The sequence below is a fragment of the Camarhynchus parvulus genome, chromosome 25 (assembly GCF_901933205.1).
Source record: "Camarhynchus parvulus chromosome 25, STF_HiC, whole genome shotgun sequence".
NCBI classification, from domain to species: Eukaryota; Metazoa; Chordata; class Aves; order Passeriformes; family Thraupidae; genus Camarhynchus; species Camarhynchus parvulus.
The window spans coordinates 1,652,699-1,674,271 of record NC_044595.1 but is presented as its reverse complement, the minus strand read 5'-3'; the positions used below and the strand labels follow the sequence as shown (position 1 = coordinate 1,674,271).

General features: G+C 67.7%; 1 protein-coding gene across 1 annotated transcript; it reads right to left on the bottom strand.

The window, feature by feature from the left end:
• Window positions 1-1,597: 1,597 nt before the first annotated feature.
• On the bottom strand, window positions 1,598-20,595 carry IGSF9 (immunoglobulin superfamily member 9). The gene is given in 24 exon segments (XM_030965453.1): window positions 1,598-1,980; window positions 2,053-2,155; window positions 2,238-2,412; window positions 2,483-2,691; window positions 8,208-8,353; window positions 8,847-9,486; window positions 9,489-10,042; window positions 10,558-10,603; window positions 10,741-10,911; window positions 11,756-11,840; window positions 11,912-12,162; window positions 12,236-12,411; window positions 12,485-12,608; window positions 12,694-12,844; window positions 13,242-13,358; window positions 13,438-13,578; window positions 14,548-14,690; window positions 14,796-14,941; window positions 15,091-15,232; window positions 15,348-15,465; window positions 15,611-15,762; window positions 15,891-16,043; window positions 19,689-19,880; window positions 20,283-20,595. Coding segments are annotated over 24 exon segments (4,461 nt in total). The 5' UTR covers window positions 20,467-20,595; the 3' UTR covers window positions 1,598-1,838.
• Window positions 20,596-21,573: the final 978 nt, after the last annotated feature.

The window sequence follows — 21,573 nt, the reverse complement described above, 5'->3', positions numbered from 1 at the left end:
TTCCCTGGGAACAGGAAGGGGGCGCTGTTTGCGGCGGTGCAGTGTGGTGACGTCACTCGCGTGACCCCAAGTCCCTGCGCAGGGGCTCTGGGGGTGTCGGGGTGACAGCCGTGGGGTCACCGTGCGCTGTCACTGTCACATGCCGGGGACAGCGTCACCCTCGGTCACTCATGGCAGACAGGAGCACAAGAACAGTTCTGTGTGTCCCCATGTCCTGTGTGTCCCCATGCCTGTCCATCCCTGTGTCCTGCGTGTCCCCATGTCCTGTGTGTCCCTGTCTGTCCCTGTGTCTGTCTGTCCCCATGTGTCCTCTGCATGTCTCCCATGCCCTTTTGTGTGTGTGTGTCCCCATGGGTCCTGCACCCTACATCACAGAATCACAGAATCACAGAATTTCTAGGTTGGAAGAGACCTTTAAGATCATCGAGCCCAACCCATCTTCTAACACCTCAACTAGATCATAGCACCGAGTGCCAGATCCAGTCTTTTTTTAAACACATCGAGGGATGGTGACTCCACCACCTCCCTGGGTAGATGATTCCAGTATTTGACCACTCTTTCTGTGAAAAACTTCCTCCTTAATTCCAGCCTGTATCTCCCTTGGCACAGTTTGAGGCTGTGTCCTCTTGTTCTGTCGTTGCCTGGAGAAAGAGAGCGACCCCAGCTCAGCACAGCCGCCCTTCAGGAAGCTGCAGAGAGTGATAAGGTCACCTCTGAGTCTCCTTTTCTCCAGGCTGAACAACCCCAGCTCCCTCAGTCGTTCTTCACACGGCTTGTGTTCCAAGCCCCTCACCAGCCTCGTTGCTCTTCTTTGGACACGCTCAAGCATCTCAACGTCCTTCCTAAACTGAGGGGCCCAGAATTGGAGGCAATACTCGAGGTGTGGCCTCACCAGTGCCGAGTACAGGGGAAGAATGACCTCCCTGCTCCTGCTGGCCACGCCATTCCTGATTCTGGCCAGGATGCCATTGGCCTTCTTGGCCACCTGGGCACACATGCTTTACGACAATTTTGCGACAGCCACGATTTGCGGCAGTTTTATGGCAGTTGCGCTTTACGTTTTGACTCCCCTTTGAGTCCTGGGGGCCACCTCTCAACTGTCCCCAAGAAATGGGGGTGGAATTCTTTCCATCCTCTGTGTCTTGCTTCGAAAGACAAATATCTGCCAAGGAGGGCAGGAATGAAAAAGAAGACCCCGTGCTCCAGATTATTATAACTTCAAAAATATGCGGCTTTCAGAGAAAAATGTAGAAAACAAACAGAACAAACAGCACAAAAGCAGAACTTTCCCACCTGCTCAGGGGGGAAACAATCTGGTTTTTCATGTTTGGTGCAGTTATAACCGCGGCCAGCAGGGGGCGCTGCATGGAACGCTCTCGGCCAGCAGGGGGCGCTGCGATACAGAGACAACTCAGCCCCGCCCCCTTTGCTCTTGCCCCGCCCAGTCCCTGCTGACCCCGCCCCCTTGGTCGTGGCCCCGCCCCTCCACGCGGCCTTGGGGTCTCTGCACCCCCAGACCGGGGTCCCCCCCACTTTGTAACCCAGCAGGACCCCCCTGCCCTCCCCCAGCCCCAAATCATGACCATCCAGGCCTGGAAAGAAGAGGATCCGTTTATTGGGGCACACGCTGGGGGGGCCCTCCAGCAGCCCCCAAGGCACTGCGGGGCGCTGGGGTGGGCGCAGCGGCACCGCGCCCACCCAGCCAAATAATAATAATAAAAAATTACTTTGGTCCTGACAAAACTGGGGCCGGGGGGGACCCGGCTGGTCCACGGCGGGGGTTAAGGCAGTTGGGGGGGGGCCCCTGGCAGGCAGAGGCCTGGGGGGTCCAGAGGGGCTCAGAGGATCTGGCGGGGCATCCCGTAGCCCGTCATGCCAGCCTGCGAGGCGCCCCGGTTGGTGCCCATCTGCAGCCCGATGACGCTCTGCCCCTCCTTCAGCTTGTCCTCGGAGAAGACGCGCCGGTTCTCCTGCGACTTCCTGCGGGCACAGCGGGTGTCAGCATCCCCAAGGGACCCCCACAGCCCGGCCTCCAGCACCCCCAGCACCTACTTGGGGAACCAGTTGGGGTCTCCCACGAAGAGCCCATCACCCTTGGCCACGGCCAGGCTGCCCAGGTTCATCAGGGTCCTCTGCACGCACGCCATGTTCTTCCCTGGAGGACCCACAGCAGGCTCAGCTCCATCCCCATCCCCATCCCCATCCCTGTCCCACCCCACAGCCCCGGGGTCACTCACCCTCCCAGAGATCCACGGTCTGGAAGATGTCGGTGGCGGCGATGCCGTAGCGCTCGGCCGCCTGCAGGAACTGCGAGATCTGCTCCATCTGCTTGAAGGCCATGGCCGACGCCTGGATTTTGGCCACGGGCGCCTGTCCCCGCGGGTGGAGGCTGTTGATGAGCCGGCACAGCACCTGCAGGCAGGGACAGGGTTAGGATTACGGTCAGCTCAGGCCCACCCCGGCCGGCCCCGGGGGTACTCACTGTGCCATCCTTCAGCCACTGCTGGAAGCCGTCCCTGCCGGGCGCCGGCTGTGCCACCGCGCTGCCGCCGTCGCCGCCGCACTGCGCCAGGATCCAGCGCACCAGCACCTGCTCCAGCTCGGGGTCGTACTGCCGGTCGATCTTCTGCTGCACCTCCCGGCTCAGCCCGTACGAGGGGCCCCGGTTTGCCATGCTGACGGCAGGGGGGTCTGCGGGGATGGCACCCGTCAGTGCTCTGCCCGCCCTGCGAGCCCCATCCTGCCTGCACGTCCGCCATGGAGCCTTATCGCCCATGCCAGGCGCTGCCCAGGCTCTGCCCTCTTCCTGCCCAGCTGGCCGGGTGCAGGCGCTGGCTCTGTGCCCGCCCAAGGGCCAGCAGGGTGGGCAGCACCCTCTGTGCCACCCTGAGCATCCCCATCCTGCGGCCCGGCCCCTCACGGGCTTGGCAGCCACCGGGGGCCGGTCAGAGCTTGTTTGCAGATCTCGCCCGTTTGCTCGGGCCCGGAGCCAGATCCGGGACTGGCACAGGAGCGTGGGGCCAGGGCTGATGGCGGCGGTGTCCCCACCCCGGCGGGGCAGCCGGACCCCACCCCTGGCCAGGTGCTGTGCCAAGGTGCCACTGGAGCGGTGCCACCCATGCTGGAGATAATGCCCACAGGGGACATGAGCAGAGTGGCCCTGCCCATACTGCCCGAGCCCCTGGGGTCTCTCTGTGCCCTCTGCCCACCAGTGCCATGGTGGGCACATGAGGCTGCCCACCCGTGCATTGCCCCCACGCCCTGTCCTGCCCCGCTGGCATTTGGGGGCACTGAGAAGCCAGAACACGTGCAGGCAGCCCCACGTGCCCCGGTGTCCCTGTCCCAGCCGGGCACATGTGGCAGTTGCTGCCCAGGGAGTGCCCAGCCCACACTCGGGGGTGCCAGGCTGAGCTCACCCCTGTCACACACCCAGCTCGGGGGTCCCGTCACCAGGAGCAGCCCCAGGACGTGCTGCCTTCAAGGACAGGAGGAAAACCGAGCCCAGCCGGGTGTGCCCCCCGAGCCAAAGCCTTGGGCAACCCTGGCGGTCTCCAGGGCCAGGCCTGGGCCACGGGGACCCCGCGGGGAGCGGCGTGGGGAGCGGCGGCCGGCCGGGGGCCAAGGCGTTGGGAAACAAAGAGGAGCTGGAACTGGGATCATTTCCCGACCCAGCCGGAGCTTGCCCAGGCGGGATGGGGACACACCCGGACCCAGCCCCGCTGCCCCGGCGACCTCCGGACTCCGCGGGGGTGGGGGCTGCGCCCAACCCGCCTGGGCTGTGGACCCTCCGGCCATCGTGGGGACAGCGAGGGTCCCGGTTATGGGGCAGCCACCCGGGGGTCTCCAGGGGCAGCCTGGGCACCCCGAGCTCTCTCCTAGGACTGGCATGGAAAGCACTGTGCCCAGCCCCGCTGGGACCGAGCCACCCTGGGGACCCCCGAGACCCTCCAGTGCCAACAGGGAGGGGACCCCAACCCGCACGAGGTCACCCTGGGGACCCCGACGCAGCCCGGGGACAGCAGGGAGAGGCTGTGCCCAGGGCTCGACCACCTTGGGGTGCCCAGAGCCCCCCGGGAGCCGCGGGGAGGGGACACCGGGGGGACACGGCCACCCCGGCGGCGGCGGGGAGGGAACCGGGGCCGGTCCCGCGGGCGCGCCCCGGGGCTCCCCGCACGGCGGGGCCGGAAGCCGCACCCCGGTCCCGTTTCCCGGGCGCGGCCGCGTGTCCCGGCGGCTCCGCGGGCGCGGTCCGGCCGCAACCGCTAGCGGGGCGGGCGGGGGGAACACCACGGGGGACACCGGGCGCGCCCCGGGGACCGAGCGGCCGGTCCCGAGCCGGTCCCCATCTCCGCCCCTGTCGCTGTCCCGGTCCGCATCTCCTTCCCGGTGCCCGCGCCGCTCCCGGTGCCGTCCCCATCCATCACGTGCCCACCTGCGCCCGGCGCCCGGTGCCCGGTGCCAGCCCCTCCCTACCTGCGGCGCCGGTCCCGCGCTCCCGGGGCGGCAGTGCCGGATGCCGCCGCCCGCGCCCTTTTCACGGCTGATGTCACCGGCACCGCCCGGCACCGCCCGCCCCCGGGGCGGGATCCGCGGCCGGGGCTGGGACCGAGCCCGCACCGCGCCCCGGGGCAGCCCCGCCCCGCCGTGGGGACACGGGGGGGCACGGGGACAGGGTGGCCGTGGTGGGGACAGGGTGGGGACAGGGTGGCCGTGATGGGAACAGGGCAGCCATGGTGGGGACAGGGTGATCATGGTGGGGACAGGGTGGCCGTGGTGGGGACAGGCTGGCTGTGGTGGGGACAGGGTGGCTGCGGTGGCCAAGATGAGGACAGGGTGACCATGGTGGGGACAGGGTGATCATGGTGGGGACAATGTGGCCGTGGTGGTGGCTGAGGTGAAGATGGGGTGGTCGTGGTGGGGAGGGGACAGGGTGGCCCTGGTGGCCAACGTGAGGATGGAGTGGCTGTGCTGGGGACAGGGTGACCGCGGTGGCAGGGATTGTGACAAAGACAGAGTGGCTGTGGTGGGGACAGGGTGGCTGTGGTGGCAGGGGGACACAGGGGGACAGGGTGGCTGTGGTGGCAGTGGTCAGGATGGGGTCACTGCAGTGATCAGTGTCACACACGGCGGTGGCTGTGGTGGCTGAGGTGACGATGGGGCGGCTGTGGTAGTGACACAGTGGTGACAGGGCTGTGTGGGGACAGTGTGGCCGTGGTGACAGTGCCACACAGGGTGGCTGTGGTGGCTGAGGTGACATGGGGCGGCTGTGGTAGTGACACAGTGGTGACAGGGCTGTGTGGGGACAGTGTGGCCGTGGTGGCTGACATGAGGATGGGGTGGGGCCTGAACGGCTGCAGTGGGGACAGGGGGACACAGGGGGACACAGGGACAGCGTGGCTGTGGTGGGGACAGGCTGGGCACAACCCCCTGAGGATTTTGGTGAGGACCGTGGTGACAAAACCTCTCATGGTGGCAGTGACGGGGACAATCCCCACAGCAGCACTGGTGGGTGCCAGGACCCTGCCGTGACAGTGATGGGGACAAGCTGTGGTGGCAGGGGGACAGCTGAGGCTCGGGGGGAGGACGTGGCCCCTGCAGCACCCGCGGTGTCCCCGGTGGCGCCGGCACAGCCGGTGGCGTTGGCACCGCTCCCGTCTCCATGGCGAGCGCCACCAAAACAACAAACAAAGCCCGGGCTCGAGGCCACCGGCCGCCTCCGGAACGGTGACAGGGCCACTGCTGCAGTGTCCCCGTCACCCCACCCACCCTCAGCACCCGCCGTGCCCAGCTCGGCTGGGCTGCCACCACTGGGATGGCACTGTCATTCTGTGGTGTCACCAGAGCTCGGCTGGGATGGCACTGTCACACTGTTCTGCCACCAGAGCTCAGCAGAGATGCCACTGTCACACTCCACAGCTCGGCTGGGATGGCACTGTCACTCTCTGGTACCACCAGAGCTTGGCAGGGATGGCACTGTCACTCTGTGGTGCCACCACAGCTCAGATGGGATGGCACTGTCACACTCCAGAGCTCAGCTGGGATGGCACTGTCACACTGTGGTGCCACCAGAGCTTGGCAGGATGGCACTGTCACTCTGTGGTGTCACCACAGCTCGGATGGGATGGCACTGTCACATGCTGGTGCCACCAGAGCTCGGCAGGGATGGCACTGTCACTCTGTGGACCAGCCCAGAAGTGTCCCCCTGCCCTTCCTGGGTCCCTCCCGCACCCATGGGTGCCACAGGGTGGGGTGGCTTTAACCCTCTAAGGGCTGTGGGTGTCCCCTGGGGATTTTGGGTGGTGTTTCCCGTGGCTTTGGGGACATGGGTGGGGGACACGTGGAGCAGGGGAGCAGGGCAGGGAGTGACACATGGGTGACCCATGGGACAAGGGTGACATGGGGGGGACAAGGTCAGGGGGTGACACAGAGGTGCAGGAACAGGGGTGGGGTTAGGGGTGACACGGGGACAGGAATTAGGGGTGACAAAGAGATTTAGGGGTGACAAAGGGGCCAGGACCCACAGGGGGGTGGCCCAGGGTGACACAGAGCACGAGCAGGACTGTCCTAAGGGATCTTGGGACGCTGGGGCACAGCCAGGGGACACAGGGGGCGATTTGGGGACAGGACCCCCAAAGGGCACAGTGGGGGTGGAAGGCGAGGGGACCTTGGGGACAAACTCAGGGACAGAGGGCAGGATGAGGGGCACAGAGCAGGGGGCACGGTGTGATGTGGGCAGGACCAGGGGACACAGTGGGGACATGGCAGGGGGACATGGCAGGGGGATGCCGAGGGACAGGGGTGGATGTGACAGGGGGACAGGATGGGAATATGGGGGGACATGAAGTGGGCGGGGCAAGGGGACACGGGAGGAAGTAATGGGGGACATGGGGTGGGTGTGGCAGGGGGACATTGGGGACATAGGGGGACATGGGGGGGCATGGCAGGGGGACAAAGGGGACATGGGGGGACAGGGGGTGGGTGTGGCAGGGGGACACGAGGGGACATAACGGAGGGACATGGGGGTGTGGCAGGGGGACAAAGGGGGACGCGATGTGGGGACAGGGGGTGACCAACGTCCGTGACCCGACGCGACCCGCGCCGGAGCCCACGCGCGACCCCCCGGTGATGTCATCCCCCTGACCCCGCCCCCTCGGTGACGCGCTCCCGCGCCGTGGCCATATAAGGGCATGAGCGCGCAGGCCACGCCCCTCCCGCGCGCTCGGGGCCGCCGCCAGGCCCCGCCCCCCTCCCGGGGAAGGGGGAGAACCGAGGGAGGGACACCGGAACGGGGTGGGGGGGGGACATTGGAGAGGGGACAGGAATGGCGGCCACCCCGATAGGATGGGGGGGACAGCGATTAGATGGCGGGAAAATCCCATGGGGGGGGGAGGACACGGAGAAAACGGGGAGGGGCAGCGAGAAGATGGGGGGGGACACCCCAAGGGAGGAAGATGAGGGGGGAGACGTGAGGAGAATGGGGGGACAGAGCAATTTGTGGGGGGACACGAGAAGATGGGGGTACCGGGGAGATGGGGGGTACCAGGAAAATGGGCCGGTACCAGAGAGGTGGGGGTACCAGGGAGGATGAGGGGGGTGGGATTGATAGGGCGAGGCCGGGCAGATGCGAGTGGCGAAGGGGAAGCTGTGGCCAGAGGATGAGGAAGATGGGGACACAGGAGAATCGGGGAGCCTGCACAAGACACGGAGAGCGGGACGAGCTGGGAGGGGGACACCGAGAAGATGGAGGGGGCGTAGGATGGAGTGGAAGACATGGGACACAGGGGGTTTAGAAGGAGGGAGACGCGGCAGAACCTCGGGGATCCCCCGCCAACAGGAGCCAGAGCTGCTCTCACGCCTCTTTATTCCCCCCCCCACCCCGCCCATCCTTTCACCCGAGGGGTCCCGGGGGTCCCTAGAGCAGCGTGGCCACCTCGAAGCGCTCGGAGCAGCACCCGCGGGCGCCCACCCGCTGCCGCCGCTGCTGGGCCCCCTCCCTGCGGCGCCGCGCCCCCAGCCCCTCGGGCCGGGGGGTCTGGCCGCGCTCCGGGGCACCCCCCGTCCCCAACGCCTCCGCCGACACCGAGCTCACCGGGGCCGAGCCGGGCTCTGCGGGGAGATAAGCAGCGTCCGGCCCCGCCGCGGCACCCGCCGGGGCGGCCACGGGGCCCTGGGCACGGGGGTGGGGGGCGCGGGGGGGCCGCACTCACGGTGCCGCTGCCGGTCCCGCAGAGCGATGGAGGAGCCGGGCCGGGCCGGGGCCGCGCCCCGGTAAAGCTGCAGCGCCTCCAGGAGCTCCGATTCCAGCGCGAACTCCGCGTCCCACTCGTAGTTCTCGTCCACCGAGGTGTTCCTCCTGCGGGGAGGGGGCGAGGGGCACGGCCCGAGGGTGTGAGACCCCCGGGGTGGGATCCAGGAGAGACCCCAGAAAGGGAAACCCCGAGGGATGGCTGTGACACCCTGGGGATGGATGACAGCACAGGGATGGAGGGCAGGGCAGGGGATGAAGGATCAGATGCCAGGGATGGGCATGAGACCCCAAGATAAATGCCAGGAGACACCCCAAGCCCAGGGATGGGTGGCAGGGGCAGATGCCAAGGTCAGATCCCAGGGATGAGCGTCAGGGACACCAGCCCGAGGGGTGTGGGGGGGACACGGCAGGGATGCTTGGGGAGAACTGGAGGGGTCTCTCAGGACAGGGACACAGGGGGTGTCCCCAAGGCGCTGCAGGGCTGGGAGGCAGCCGGGTGGCTCCGTGCCAGGCCACCCCATGGCAGCTGGGTGGGACAGGCGCGGAGCTGCCCCAGCACGCTGCAGGAGCTCATCCCAGTGCCCTGCCCACGGCTCACCTCTTCCCGGCGCCAGCATCCGTCCTGCCCCGTCCCTCCTCGGCTGCCGAGCCCCCACTGTGCCAGCTGCCCCCGTCCCCGACCGGGGTGCCCAGGAAGGTGCCCCCCAGGGACGGTGCCAGCGAGGGGGGCCGCAGGAAGGAGCCGCTGCCCCGGCCGCTGCTCTGGCTGGTCAGGCTGCCCCGAGGGAGCTTCTCCGCGGCTGCAGCGTCCGGCGGCCGCCCCGGGGCCTCAGTCCGGAGATGTGGGGCCGGCTGGGGGGCCGGCCCGGGGCTGGGGGAGCGGGGCCAGGAGGGCGAACCGGGCAGCGAGGCCTTGGCGGGGCCCACGGGCAGCCGGGGGGGCTCAAGGAACGCGGCGGTGGCGGGGGGGGAGGTGGCGTTGGCACTTGTGTCATTGCAGTCCGGCACAGCGTCCGCCCCGGGCGCGGGGCTGGCGGGGGCTCCGGCCGGCCGCCGGCACTGGGGGCTCCCCGGCTCCTCCGGGGGCCAGTCGCCGTCCACACACATCTCCTTGAAGAAGGGCAGGCTGAGGTACTGCAGGATGCCGCTGATGGGGCCGGGGGTCACCGGGGCGCTGCTGGCCGGCCGGGGAGCCCTGGCGGGGCGGGAGTCCCGGGGGGCGTGGCGGGGGCCGGGGGCTCCTGGACGGCGCTGTAAGGCAGGGTGGCGGCGGCAGAGGCCACGGGGCTCACGTCGGTGATGCTCAACGCCACGGCCTCGTCCACGGGGCTGCTGCTGCCGTAGCCGAAGTAGCGGCCGTGGCGGTGCCCGGAGGCCCGGGCGCCCCGGCGGGGCTGCCCCGCGGGCTGGGGGCGCAGCGAGACCCCCCTGTGCCACACGGGCTCGTCGTCTTCCTCTTCTTCCTCCTCATCCTCGTCCTCCTCGTCCTCCTCCTGCTCCCCGGCGGGCAGCTGGCGGTAGGGCTGCAGCGGGTCCCGCGGGGGCTCCGGCTGCGAGTCGCTCTCCAGCACGAAGCGGCCGTCGGGGCCGCGGCAGATGCGCTCCAGCGGCACGTGCTCCCGGTGCTCCCGGCCGTGGCTCTCGTAGGCGGGGTAACGGGAGCCGGCGATGCTCAGCCCCAGGCTGGTGCCGGCCTTTTCACCCCACAGCAGGCTCCGGTGCAGGCTCCGGCACGGCGACGGCTGCAGCTTCAGCTTCACCGTGCTGGCGGGGCTACCAGGGCCACGAGCATTGCTGCAGGGGAGAGGCAGCAGCTGCAGCACCCCCAGCCGTGCTGCTCCTGCATTTCCTGAGCTTTTCTGCAGCCAAAACTGCCCGGAGGGAGCTCGCGAGGGCAGCACCTCGCTCCTAACGCCCTTGGGCAGGGCGGGGCTGTCCCCAGCTTGTCCCTGTGCCCCCACAGCTGGTGGCAGAGGGATGATGAGGAGCGCAGTGGGATGGGACAGGGAGAGGCATAGCCAGAAGTGGGACAGGGAGGAAAAGGGATGGAGGGGAGCATGACATGGAGAGGGTGGGGAGTGTGGCATGGCCAGGGGTGGGATAGGGAGGGAATGGGATGTGGAGGAGCATGGCATGGCAAGAGAGGGACAGGGAGGGAGTGTGGCATGGCATGGCATGGCATGGCATGGCATGGCAGGACAGGGAGGGAATGTGGCATGGTGGGAATAGGACAGGGAGGGAGTGGGATGGAAGGACCATGGCAGTGACACGGCAGGACAAGCAGGGAGCGTGGCAATGACGTGACTTACTGTGGAGGTGGAAGCTTCTTGCTGGGGGAGAAGACGAGTGGTGGATCTGGAAGGCCATGAGAACACAGGGGGATCGCACGGCGAGCAACTCAAAACGTGATGAGGAGGAGGAGATGGCAGCACCCACTCGGTCCCCACCCAGGCTGGCCTGTCCCCTGTCCCCTGTCCCCTGTCCCCGGGTACCTTGGCGGCGCTTGCGGACGCGCGCGGCGCGGCGCCGGTTCATGATGCAGGCGGCCATGGTGCTGAAGATGACGGCCACGCTGAGGAAGCAGATCCCACCAATGACCCCTGCCAGCACCGGCTGTGGCAGCAGCTCCGGCAGCTGCGTGCGGGACGGGTACACCTCCATCCCTGCCACACACAGGGCACCCCTTCAGGCAGGCACAGCCTCCCCCTGGTGGCACCAGGATCATGGGGGGCTCAGCTCTTGCCCCACCAGGGCTGCTCTGCCCTTGGAGGGGATCTGTGCCCCCTGCCACACACAGGGCACCCCATCAGGCAGGAGTGGGACAGGGAGGGAGAGGGATGGAGTGGAGCATGACACGGAGAGGGAGAGGGAGAGGGAGAGGGAGAGGGAGAGGGAGAGGGAGAGGGAGAGGGAGAGGGAGAGGGAGAGGGAGAGGGAGATGGAGAGGGAGAGGGAGATGGAGAGGGAGAGGGAGAGGGAGGAGAGTGTGGCATGGCCAGGAGTGGGATGAGAGGCAGCAGGATTTGGCGGAGTGAAAGCCAAACGAGTGACATGGCAGGAATGGGATAGGGAGGGAATGGGATGTGGAGGAGTATGGCATGGCAGCCACGTGTCACCAGCATCATGGGGACACAGCAAAGACTCAGCTCCTGACCCACCAGGGCTGCTCTGCCCTTGGGGGGGACCTGTGCCCCCTGCCACGCTCAGGGCACCCCATCAGGCAGGCACAGCCCTCCCCTGGTGTCACCACATCATGGGGACACAGCAAAGACTCAGCTCTTGCCCCACCAGGGCTGCTCTGCCCACTGCCCTGGGCACCAAGAGAGGAGATGCTCTGGTTGCTGAGGCTGAAGCCACTCTGGCTGTTGCCCCAGCTTTAGCCTTGGGGGTCCTGCCCTGTCTGTGCCCCCAGCTTAGCAGCAGGGACAGGGGGGTGGGAGCAGCATGAAGGGGGCTCTCCTTTGGGAATTTGGATGTTTCCCACCCCTGGTTTCTCTCCCCACGCACCTGCCGTGGACACGTTCACCGTGTTGCTGGGGTCGCTGATGTAGCTGCCAGCAAAGGCCACCAGTCGGAACTCATAGAAGGCGTCCTGAAGAGGACACAGAGCCATGAGCCGCGCTGCCACAGCGAGCATCGACCCCTAACCCAGCCAGACCTCACCTTGATGAGCCCTGGCACCAGCACCTGGGTGTCAGTGCCGGGGATGGAGCGCTCCAGCACCTCCCAGCCGCCCTTGTCCTGCCGCAGCTCCAGCGCGTACCCGCTCAGGGCCACCGAGGCACGGGCAGGGGGGTCCCAGCGCAGCAGGACCCCCCTCACGGTCTCGTTGGCAGTCAGAGCCCGGGGTGGGGACAGGAAGACGTGCACGGTCATGGCCGGAGGCTCCGGAGGCACTGTGGTCACTGGGAAGCCTTGGGGAGCGAGCAGAGGTTGGCACGAGGTGGGCACGGGGGCACCGGGGGTGTTTTGGGGAGCTGCCCTTACCCCTGGGCACGGAGGTGACGATCTGGCTGAAGGGGCCACTGCCCAGCTTGTTCTGGGCCAGGACGCTGAACTGGTAACTGGTGTCTGGCTGCAGGTTCTCCACCAGAAGGTGCTGAGCCCCAGCTGGCACCGACAGCGACACCCAGTCGTGGTGTGCCCGCGGTGGGTACCTCACCCTGGGGACAGGAGGGACCCGTGAGAGGGAGCTGTGGTCCCTAGGGGGGGGACACAGCGGGGGTGGGCACTCACAGAGGGGTGTACCAGACGCTGAACCTCTGGAAGTAGCCTCCATCAAAGCCTGGCTCCCAGGAGATGTTGGCTGCCAGCAGCAGTGGGAGCACGGACACGTTGGTGACAGCGTGGGGACTGGTACCTGGCGGGCAGCAGTGTCACACTGGGGGGCTTGGACCACCCTTTCCAGCACCCCAGGAGCATCCCAGCTCACCCAGGCAGCTCACCCAGGACGTGGACAGAGGTGGCAGTGGTGACACTGGCCACCTGGTTGGTGGCCGTGCATTCCCAGACTCCGTGCTGCTCCTTGATGAGGGGGTGGAGGACGAGGCTGCTGTTCCCATCCACCTGGGCACTGCTCTTCCCCACGCTGCCCACCTGTGGGGCATGGACACGCTGATGGGGGGCCACCACCAACCTGTCCCATGCAGAGCTGGGACCGTGACACGCCACACACTGGGGACAAGGGGACACGAAAAGGGGGACATGGCCCACCACCCCGGGGCTGGTTTGGAGGCCGAGGGGCAGGGTTTTGCCAATTTTTTAGAGGACAGTGATCTCAGATCCCTCAGGAACCATGTGATGGGACTCCAGTTTGGGATGGGACCCAGTGGGGACAGGGACACAGCCCCAGAAGTGATGTAGGGAAAAGGACACTGCCCCAGGAGTGATGTAGGCACATGGACGCTGCCCCAGAAATGATATCCTGGAGGCCAAAAACAATCTCTGTCCCTGGAGGGGGGCTCAGCTGACCCCCCAAAACAGCATCCCCTACCTTCACCCAGGTGATGGTGGGTGGGGGATCCCCTTGAGCCACGCAGGGAATCACCAGCTCCCGGCCCACCTCCTGGAAATATTCCTCCTTGGGCCGCACCGTGAAGGCGGGAGGGTCCTGCAAGGCAGAAGGGCGGTTCGGGGGGGGCTTGGCAGGGGGTGCAGAGCCAGGATGGGGACCCCGAGGGGCTCCTCACCTTCAGCAGGACCCGCGTGGGCCGGGACTCGCCGGCGGTGCCGTAGCTGTTGTAGGGCGTGCAGCGGTACAGCCCCAGCGTGTCGTCGTTGCCCGTGGCGATGACGATGGAGCCGTCGGGACGAACGGACCAGCCGGGGAGCTGGGAAAGGAGGAGGGATTTGGGAAGGTGGGAAGGAGCTGGGAGTGGGGAATGGGGGAGCAGGAAGGAGCTGGGAAGGTGGGAAGGATGGTGGGAGTGGGGAATGAGGAATGGATGAGCAGGAGGGATTTGGGAAGGAGCTGGGAGAGGGGAATGGGTGAGCAGGAGGGGTTTGGGAAGGAGCTGGGAGTGAGGAATGGATGAGCAGGAAGGAGCTGGGAAGGTGGGAAGGAGCTGGCAGTGGGGAGTGGGTGAGCAGGAGGGATTTGGGAAGGAGCTGGGAGAGGGGATTCGGTGAGGAGGAGGGATTTGGGAAGGTGGGAAGGAGCTGGGAGTCAGGAATGGATGAGCAGGAGGGATTTGGGAAGGTGGGAAGGAGCTGGGAGTGAGGAATGGATGAGCAGGAGGGATTTGGGAAGGAGCTGGGAGTGAGGAATGGATGAGCAGGAAGGAGCTGGGAAGGTGGGAAGGAGCTGGCAGTGGGGAGTGGGTGAGCAGGAGGGATTTGGGAAGGAGCTGGGAGAGGGGATTCAGTGAGGAGGAGGGATTTGGGAAGGTGGGAAGGAGCTGAGAGTCAGGAATGGATGAGCAGGAGGGATTTGGGAAGGTGGGAAGGAGCTGGGAGTCAGGAATGGATGAGCAGGAGGGATTTGGGAAGGAGCTGGGAGTGAGGAATGGATGAGCAGGAAGGAGCTGGGAAGGTGGGAAGGAGCTGGCAGTGGGGAGTGGGTGAGCAGGAGGAATTTGGGAAGGAGCTGGGAGAGGGGATTCAGTGAGGAGGAGGGATTTGGGAAGGTGGGAAGGAGCTGAGAGTCAGGAATGGATGAGCAGGAGGGATTTGGGAAGGTGGGAAGGAGCTGGGAGTCAGGAATGGATGAGCAGGAGGGGTTTGGGAAGGTGGGAAGGATGGTGGGAAATGGGGAATGGGTGAGCAGGAGGGGTTTGGGAAGGAGCTGGGAGCGGCCCTACCTTGTCCAGCTCCAGCGGGCGCCCGTCCCTCGTCCATGAGACGGAGAGCAGGGGCGGGTTGGCCCTGCAGGGGCAGCGGATCACGCCCCTCATGCCCTTGGGCAGGTGAGTCTCCGGGAGCATGGTGGTCACCTGCGCTGGGTCTGCGGGGACACACGGGGCTGGGGTCCCCACGGGGCACCCCTGTTCCCACCACAGCCCCCACAGCAGGGCTCCCTATGGCCCGCGGGTGCAGGAGGAGGTCTTACAGAGCACTGTGACGAAGGCTGAGGCGGAAGGTGGCTTCCAGAGCCCGTTGCTGGGGGTGCACGTGTATTTCCCAGCGTCGTCCGGGGTCGTTCGCTGCAGCAGGAGACTCCCGTCCACCAGGACACGGACCCGAGCCTGGAGGTGGCTGGGAAGGGATGGCACAGCAGGGAGTGGCACAGCTGGCACCGTCCCTGCTGCCCTGGGGTGATGGATTTGCCCCCAGCGCACACCCAGGCTGTCCCTGGCACTTGGGGGCAGGTTTGGAGGCACAGCAGCCGCGGTGCCATCCCATACCTGAGGTGGAAGACGTTGCTGCTGCCCTGGTACCAGGTGTAGGTGAGGTTTCCTGGGTATGCCTCAGCCTGGCACGCCAAAAAGGCATCTTGGGAGATGTTGACAGTGACGTTCTGGGGTGGCACCACGATGATGGGTGGCCCTGGGGTGCGGGGCAGAGTGGCACTGAGGGCTGGGCACAGGGCACGGCCCCAGCTGCTCCCAAAACCAACCATGCCGTGGCTCCCTGGTGCTCCCTGGGCACCGCCTGTGCTTACCCTGCACGAGCACACGGGTGGTGTGGGTGACGGTGCCCTCCTTGCTGGAGGCGTGGCACGTGTAGGTGCCCGCACTGGCACGCTCCACGGTGGCAATGCTCAGCGTCCCGTTGCTCACCTGCAATGGCACCAGCTGTGGCACGGCCACCAAGGGACAGCAACGTGCCCTGTGAAGCGGGTGGTGGTGGCAGCAGGGAGGTGCCACCATGCTGGGGATGGGCAGCAGAGCCACAGAGGGGCGACCAGGGGTTTGTCACCCTCACCTGCACCGTGTCCCCGCTCTGGACAGGCTGGTCACTCCTCTTCCAGGTGACAACAGGCTGGGGGTTGCCGACAGCCCTGCAGGTGAGGCTCAGTGCAGCCTGGTCCCGCACCTCCACGAATGCAGGGGGGGTCTCCAGGAAGGTGGGAGGTGCTGGAAGGCAAATCCAGATCCAAGCCCTCACCCTCAGATCTGGCTCAAGTCAGTGTGGAAGCCCGGCGTCTGCCGTGCCAGCCCTGGGAGATGTGGGCAGAGCAGCTGAGGGTGGGACGGGCCGGTACCGTTGACGGTGAGGTGGATCCAGGTGCCGTTCTGGAAGTCGGCGTCGGTGCTGTGCCGGTCGAGGAAGAGCACCCGGCACTCGTACCAGCCCTGGTCCTCGGCACGCAGCAGGTCCAGGCGCAGCGAGGCACCTTCCTCCAGCCGCACACGCCCTGCGCCACCGGCAGCGGCTCAGGGACAGCCACGTCCCCGGGCCACCCCCTACCCTGGGTCACGCCCTCCCTGGAGCCACCTCTCTGCCAGGTCACCCCCTCCCTGGGTCATGCCCTCCTCGGGCCACCCCCTGCCCCGGGCCACCCTCTCCCCGGGTCACCCCTTCCCTGGCGCCACCCTTTTCCCAGGTCACCCCCTCTCTCGGGCCACCCCCTCCCTGGGGCCACCCCCTCCCTGGGGCCACCCCCTCCCTGGGGCCACCCCTCTCCCCACGTCACCCCCTCCCGGGTCACCCCCTCCCTGGGGTCACCCCCTCCTCGGGCCACCCCTTTGCCAGGTCACCCCCTCCCCCGGGCCACCTTCTCCTCGGGTCACCCCCTTCCTGGGGCCACCCATCTCCCGGGTCACCCCTTCCCCGAGGCCACCCCTTTCCAGGTCACCCCCTCTCCCCGGGTCACCCCCTCCCCAGGGCGCCCGCCCACGCTGCCGCCGCGGGGGGCTGGCAACGGCGGTGCCAGAGGTTGCTCCCAGCGACATCCAGCACTCGGCACACATGGGTGACACGGAGAGGAGGCGACAGCGGCTCTGTCACCCTCGGCAGGGTCCCCAGCACGGCGGGTCCACGCACTTCGAGCATCGCTCCCCCAACACTCCTCTCCCGACCCCTTTTCCCCCTCCCGAGGATTCTCCCTCCCCCTGGGAGCCCCCCCGGCGCTCTCACCCTGCTCAGCCCCGGTCACGGTGAACCCCCGCCCGCCTCGCTGCAGCTTCCCGGGGGGACGCGGTGACCGGGGCTCCCCCAGGCCGTGCGGTCCTCGCCCCGCGCCAGCCCCACGCACGTCCCGCGGCCTCTTTGATGAGGAGAGGGATAAGGGCCGCAGCGAGAGCGAGCGCAGCGCGGTAATCCCCCGGGCTATTATCAGAGCCATAATCGGCTCAGGGTGCAGCGAGCAATTGGCTCAGCCCAGGCTGGGGTGCGCAGCCAGCGGCCCCAAACGAACGCACTGGCACCCCCTGTCTGGGGCACCCACTATCCTGGGCATCCCCATCTCTGGGCACCCACCATCCTGGGCACCCCCTGTCTGGGGCACCCACTATCCTGGGCATCCCCTGTCTGGGGCACCCACCATCCCGGGCATCCCCATCTCTGGGCACCCACCATCCCGGGCATCCCCTTCCTTGGGCATTCACTGTCCTGAGCATCCCCTGTCTGGGGCACCCACCATCCTGGGCATCCCCATCTCTGGGCACCCACCATCCTGGGCACCCCCTGTCTGGGGCACCCACCATCCTGAGCATCCCCTTCCCCGGGCACCCACTGTCCGGAGCACCCCCTTCCGTGGGCATCCATCCTTCCCTGGCACCCCGGGCACCCCCGGGCCATTCCAGGTGACCTTGCTCCCGGGACACCACGGCAGGGCCACGGCACGGGCAGCACCGGAGCAGCCCACGATGCTCCATCAGCATCCCAGGAGCTGCAGCTTCCCCAGGGCTTCCCGACACGGGAAGTTTTGGGGAGCCCCCGCTGCCAGCTCCACCCGGTGTCACAGACGGTGCCCACGCAGTGCCCGAGGCACTGGAGCCCCGGCTGGCACCGCACGGGCACCGCTGGCAGCGGGATTGGGATTCCGTGTCCCGCCAGACGAGCCCGGCAAGGATGAGGATGAGGAGGAGTGGCAGGAGCCGGGCAGGCGGGTTCGGGCACCGAGATCCGCCCTGAGCCGTGCGAACCCCGCACACAAACCCGTGCAAACCTTTCCCGCAGCGCCCAGAGCTGTTTCCCACCCCTGTGCCTTCATCCCACAACTGTGGGACGAGGGCTCCGCCAGCCTTCACCCCAGCCCTGGCTCCCACGCCGGGCCCTGGGAATTGGGACAGCTCGGGGAAGCTCTGGGAAGCTCTGGGAAGCTTTGGGGAGCTCTGGGAAGCTTTGGGGAGCTCTGGGAAGCTTTGGGAAGCCCCAGCAGCTGCCAGCCCCCAGCCCCCGGCGCGGCGGGAGCAGCCGGCTCCCGAACAAAGGTCCCTTTGGAAGGGATCAGAGCGGTCTGGGGACGCCCCTCAGCCTCCCCCTAATCCCCCTGTGCCGGCCCCAGCCCCCTCCTCCTCCTCCTCCAGCGCCCTGCAAAAACAAAACCCTGTGGCCCAGCATCCCCCTCCCCGCGCCTGGCAACCGACATTCAGCGGGACACAAAGGAGGGGAGGGGGACACAAAGGGGGCTGCAGGCCCCGCCACGCGGCCACAGCCAGCCCAGAGACCACCGACCCTCTTCTAGGGCAGCGGACAGTGCTCCGTGTCACCGTGGGTGGCGGTGGCATCCAGGGGAGAGCCGACCCCATCCCACCACGCGCTGTCACAGAAGGAGCCGCAGCCCACCCTGTCCCCCCCCGATCTCCCCAGGAGGGACACCGGTGACAGCAGCGGTGACACCTGATCTGATCCACCTGGGAAGCGGCGGAGAGAGGGGGCTGGCATCGCCCTGCACCCACCTCCCCTGCCCTTCCCGGCCGATGGAAAACAAGAACAAACCGCCCCGCTGCCATGGCGACGGCCGCCAGCCCCCCTGCCCACCCACCCAGCTCGCCCTCATTCCAGGCAGCAGCCCCTTCCCCCAGCGCTGACCCCAATCTGTTCCCGCAGCCCTCGGGGACGAGGGGACACGGGGGAGGGCACTGCCAGCCCCTTCCTGGGTAACCGGAGCCGCGGCAGCCGCGGGGCCCCTCGGCGCTCAGGTAACAGGAGCTCAGCCCTGGCCTCCCGGTGCCTTGTCCTGCCCGGGGCGTTCGTTGGCACCGCTGGTCCCCCAGAGCAAGGGCGGAGCTGCTGAAAGCATCCCCCAAAATCTGCATCCTCATGGGAAGGGGGCAGCAGGAGAGTGGGGTGTCCCAACCGAGGGGATTTTTAGGCACGGGTCAGTTTTGGCAGCAGGGTTTGGATTGTGATCTGGGCATGATCCAGCCCCCCGAGGAAGGGTCAGAGCACGGATTTTGGCACAGAAAGTCGGGGTTTTTGGGCTGCCAGCCCTCCCCATGCCCAGGGGACACTCTTGTGGTTTTTCCCCTCGTGCTCTCAGGGATCCTCTCGCTGGCATTCCTCTGCCACCGCTCACTTTAAATACCCGCTAAAGCAGCGAATATCCCCCTCCCACGCCCAGCCCGTCCCCGGCCCAGCTTTGCTCCAATTAGCAGCTCCCCCGAAATCCCCTCCCCAGCCTCAACCTTCAGGCGACCCGCACGGGCCGAGGCAGCGCCCGCAGCCCCCGGGGCACGCCGGTGGCACCGGCAGGGCTCGGCCGTTCCACCGTGCGGGAGATGCCCACGGGGGTGGGTTTGGGGGGCTTCTCCCAGATTTCACCCTCTGGGGATCCCTCCCGCTGCCAGCATGGGCAGGGATCTGCATCCCCTCTGCCAGTCGGGCACCCCCATCCCTCCTGCCATCCCTGGGCACGGGGACTGGCACTCACCTGCTGCAGGGACCTCCCTGGCCCCCCGAGACCCCCGCAAGAGCCCCCCCGCTTCTCCGGGAGCGGGTTTAAGGTGGTCTAACACCAGCAGCACCCGGTTGGACCGAATCACAGAGAGCAGAGACACGGGACAGCCCACCAGGGTCCCGGGAACCCCTCGCCCGCCCCGTCCCCGCCACTCACCCGCGTACTCGGGGTCCACGCGCGGCGAGTAGAGCCCGAACTTGATGAAGATGGGGAGGACGAAGCCGAAGCGGACCCACTCGATCACGTAGAGCGGCGGGCGCGCCTCGTGTGCGCCCAGGAGCCCGCAGCCCAGCACCGCGCTGCCCCCGACGCGCCCCACCACGGCCCGGGGCTCGCTCCGGCCGCTGCCTGCGGGACCGGCACCGGGCCACGGGTGAGACGGGACACGCCGGGATGAACCGGGACGGGGGCGGGACGGCACGGGACACACCGGGACACAGCGGGATCCTTCCCCTGCCCACGGAACCCCCCGCCCCCGCCTCTCCGGGACCTGGTGCTGGTCAAACCGATCCCACCGCGACACCCCGCGACACACCGGGACCTTCCTCCCGCCCCCGGAGCCCCCCGCCCCCGCCGTCCCCCGCCTCCTCCCGCTTTCCCGGCACTGGACGGACCGGTCTCGCCGGGACACACCGGGACACACCGGAACACACCGGAACCCTTTCCCCGCCCCCGAGCCCCGCAGCCCGGCACCGGCCAGACCGGCCCCGCCGCCCGCCCCCCCCCCAGCTCCCCGGGGCGGCCCCTCACCCCCGGCTCCGGCGAGCAGGCTGAGGACGGCGGCGCGCAGCCACCACCGCATAGCCCAGGCCCCCCCTGCGGCGGCTCCCGCGGCGTCACCGGGGCCCGCGGACTGGCGGGCTCGGCCGGGCAGCCCCGGGGGCACCGGCCCCGGGCGGGGGCGCGGGGGGCTCCGAGTCCCGCCGCTCCTCATGCCCGGCCGGCCGCGCTCGGCTGCGCTCGGCTCTTCCCGGTTGCTTTCGGCTCTTTCCGGCTCGGTTCGGGTCCGTCCGGGTCCGCTCGGCTCCGGCCGCCGCCGCCGGGCGGCCGCAAACAAACCCGCGGCGGCGGGAGGGGCCGCCCCGGCCACGCCCCCCGCCGACCGTTGCCGCGGCGACAGCCAATCAGGAGACGCCGCTGAGCGCTTCTGGAGGCGGCCAATGGCGGAGCGAGGCAGCGGGGAGCGAGGGATGCTGGGAAATGTAGTACCCGGACAGGGGCAGGGGGACCGGGGGGCGTGTCGGGTGACACGGAGGGGGATATGGGGGGGACATAGGGGGAGACAGGGGGGATCACGGGTGGGACCGGGGAAAGCACGGGGGACTGCGGGAGGGGCACCTAGAGGGAGGACACGAGTGGGACACATGGGTGGGACACATGTGGGACATAGAGTGGGACACGAGGGGTCATGAATAGGACACAGGCGTGACACATGGGTGGGACACACAGGTGGGACCATGGAGGGGACACAGATGGGACACACGGGCAGGACATGCAAGGAAAACACTCCTGGGACAGAGGTGGGACCAGGGGACACAGATGGGACACAAGGGTGGGACTGTGGTGGGTCAAAGAGGGGACACACAGGTGGGACATGGATGGGACACATGGATGGCACACGGACAGGACACGTGGGTGGGGTTTGGGTGGGACACAAGGACAGGGGGGTGGCACTAGGGGCAGTTCAGCCCTCTGTCCCCTCTGTCCCCTCTGCGTGTCCCTCTGTGCCAGCGCTCCCCGCTCGCCCTTCCCCATCCCAGCTCTCTAATCCCACCCTAAATGTGTCCCCACACGGTGCCATGTCCCCATCCCGCGGGCTGAGCCGGAGCTGGGCCACTCGCCAGCCTGGGGGGACAGGAGGAGGGGACACAGAGGGGACATCCTGGATGTGTCCCCGGCTCAGAGCCAGCATCGAGGGACGAGCAAACCCCGCACGTGTGACACCGGCCCAGCCACACGGGAGCCCCGGCAGTGACACTGGGGCGATGCCCCCCCAGCCCAGCCCTCCCTGGAAGGGGTGGGGGGTCCTTGGAGCCCCCCC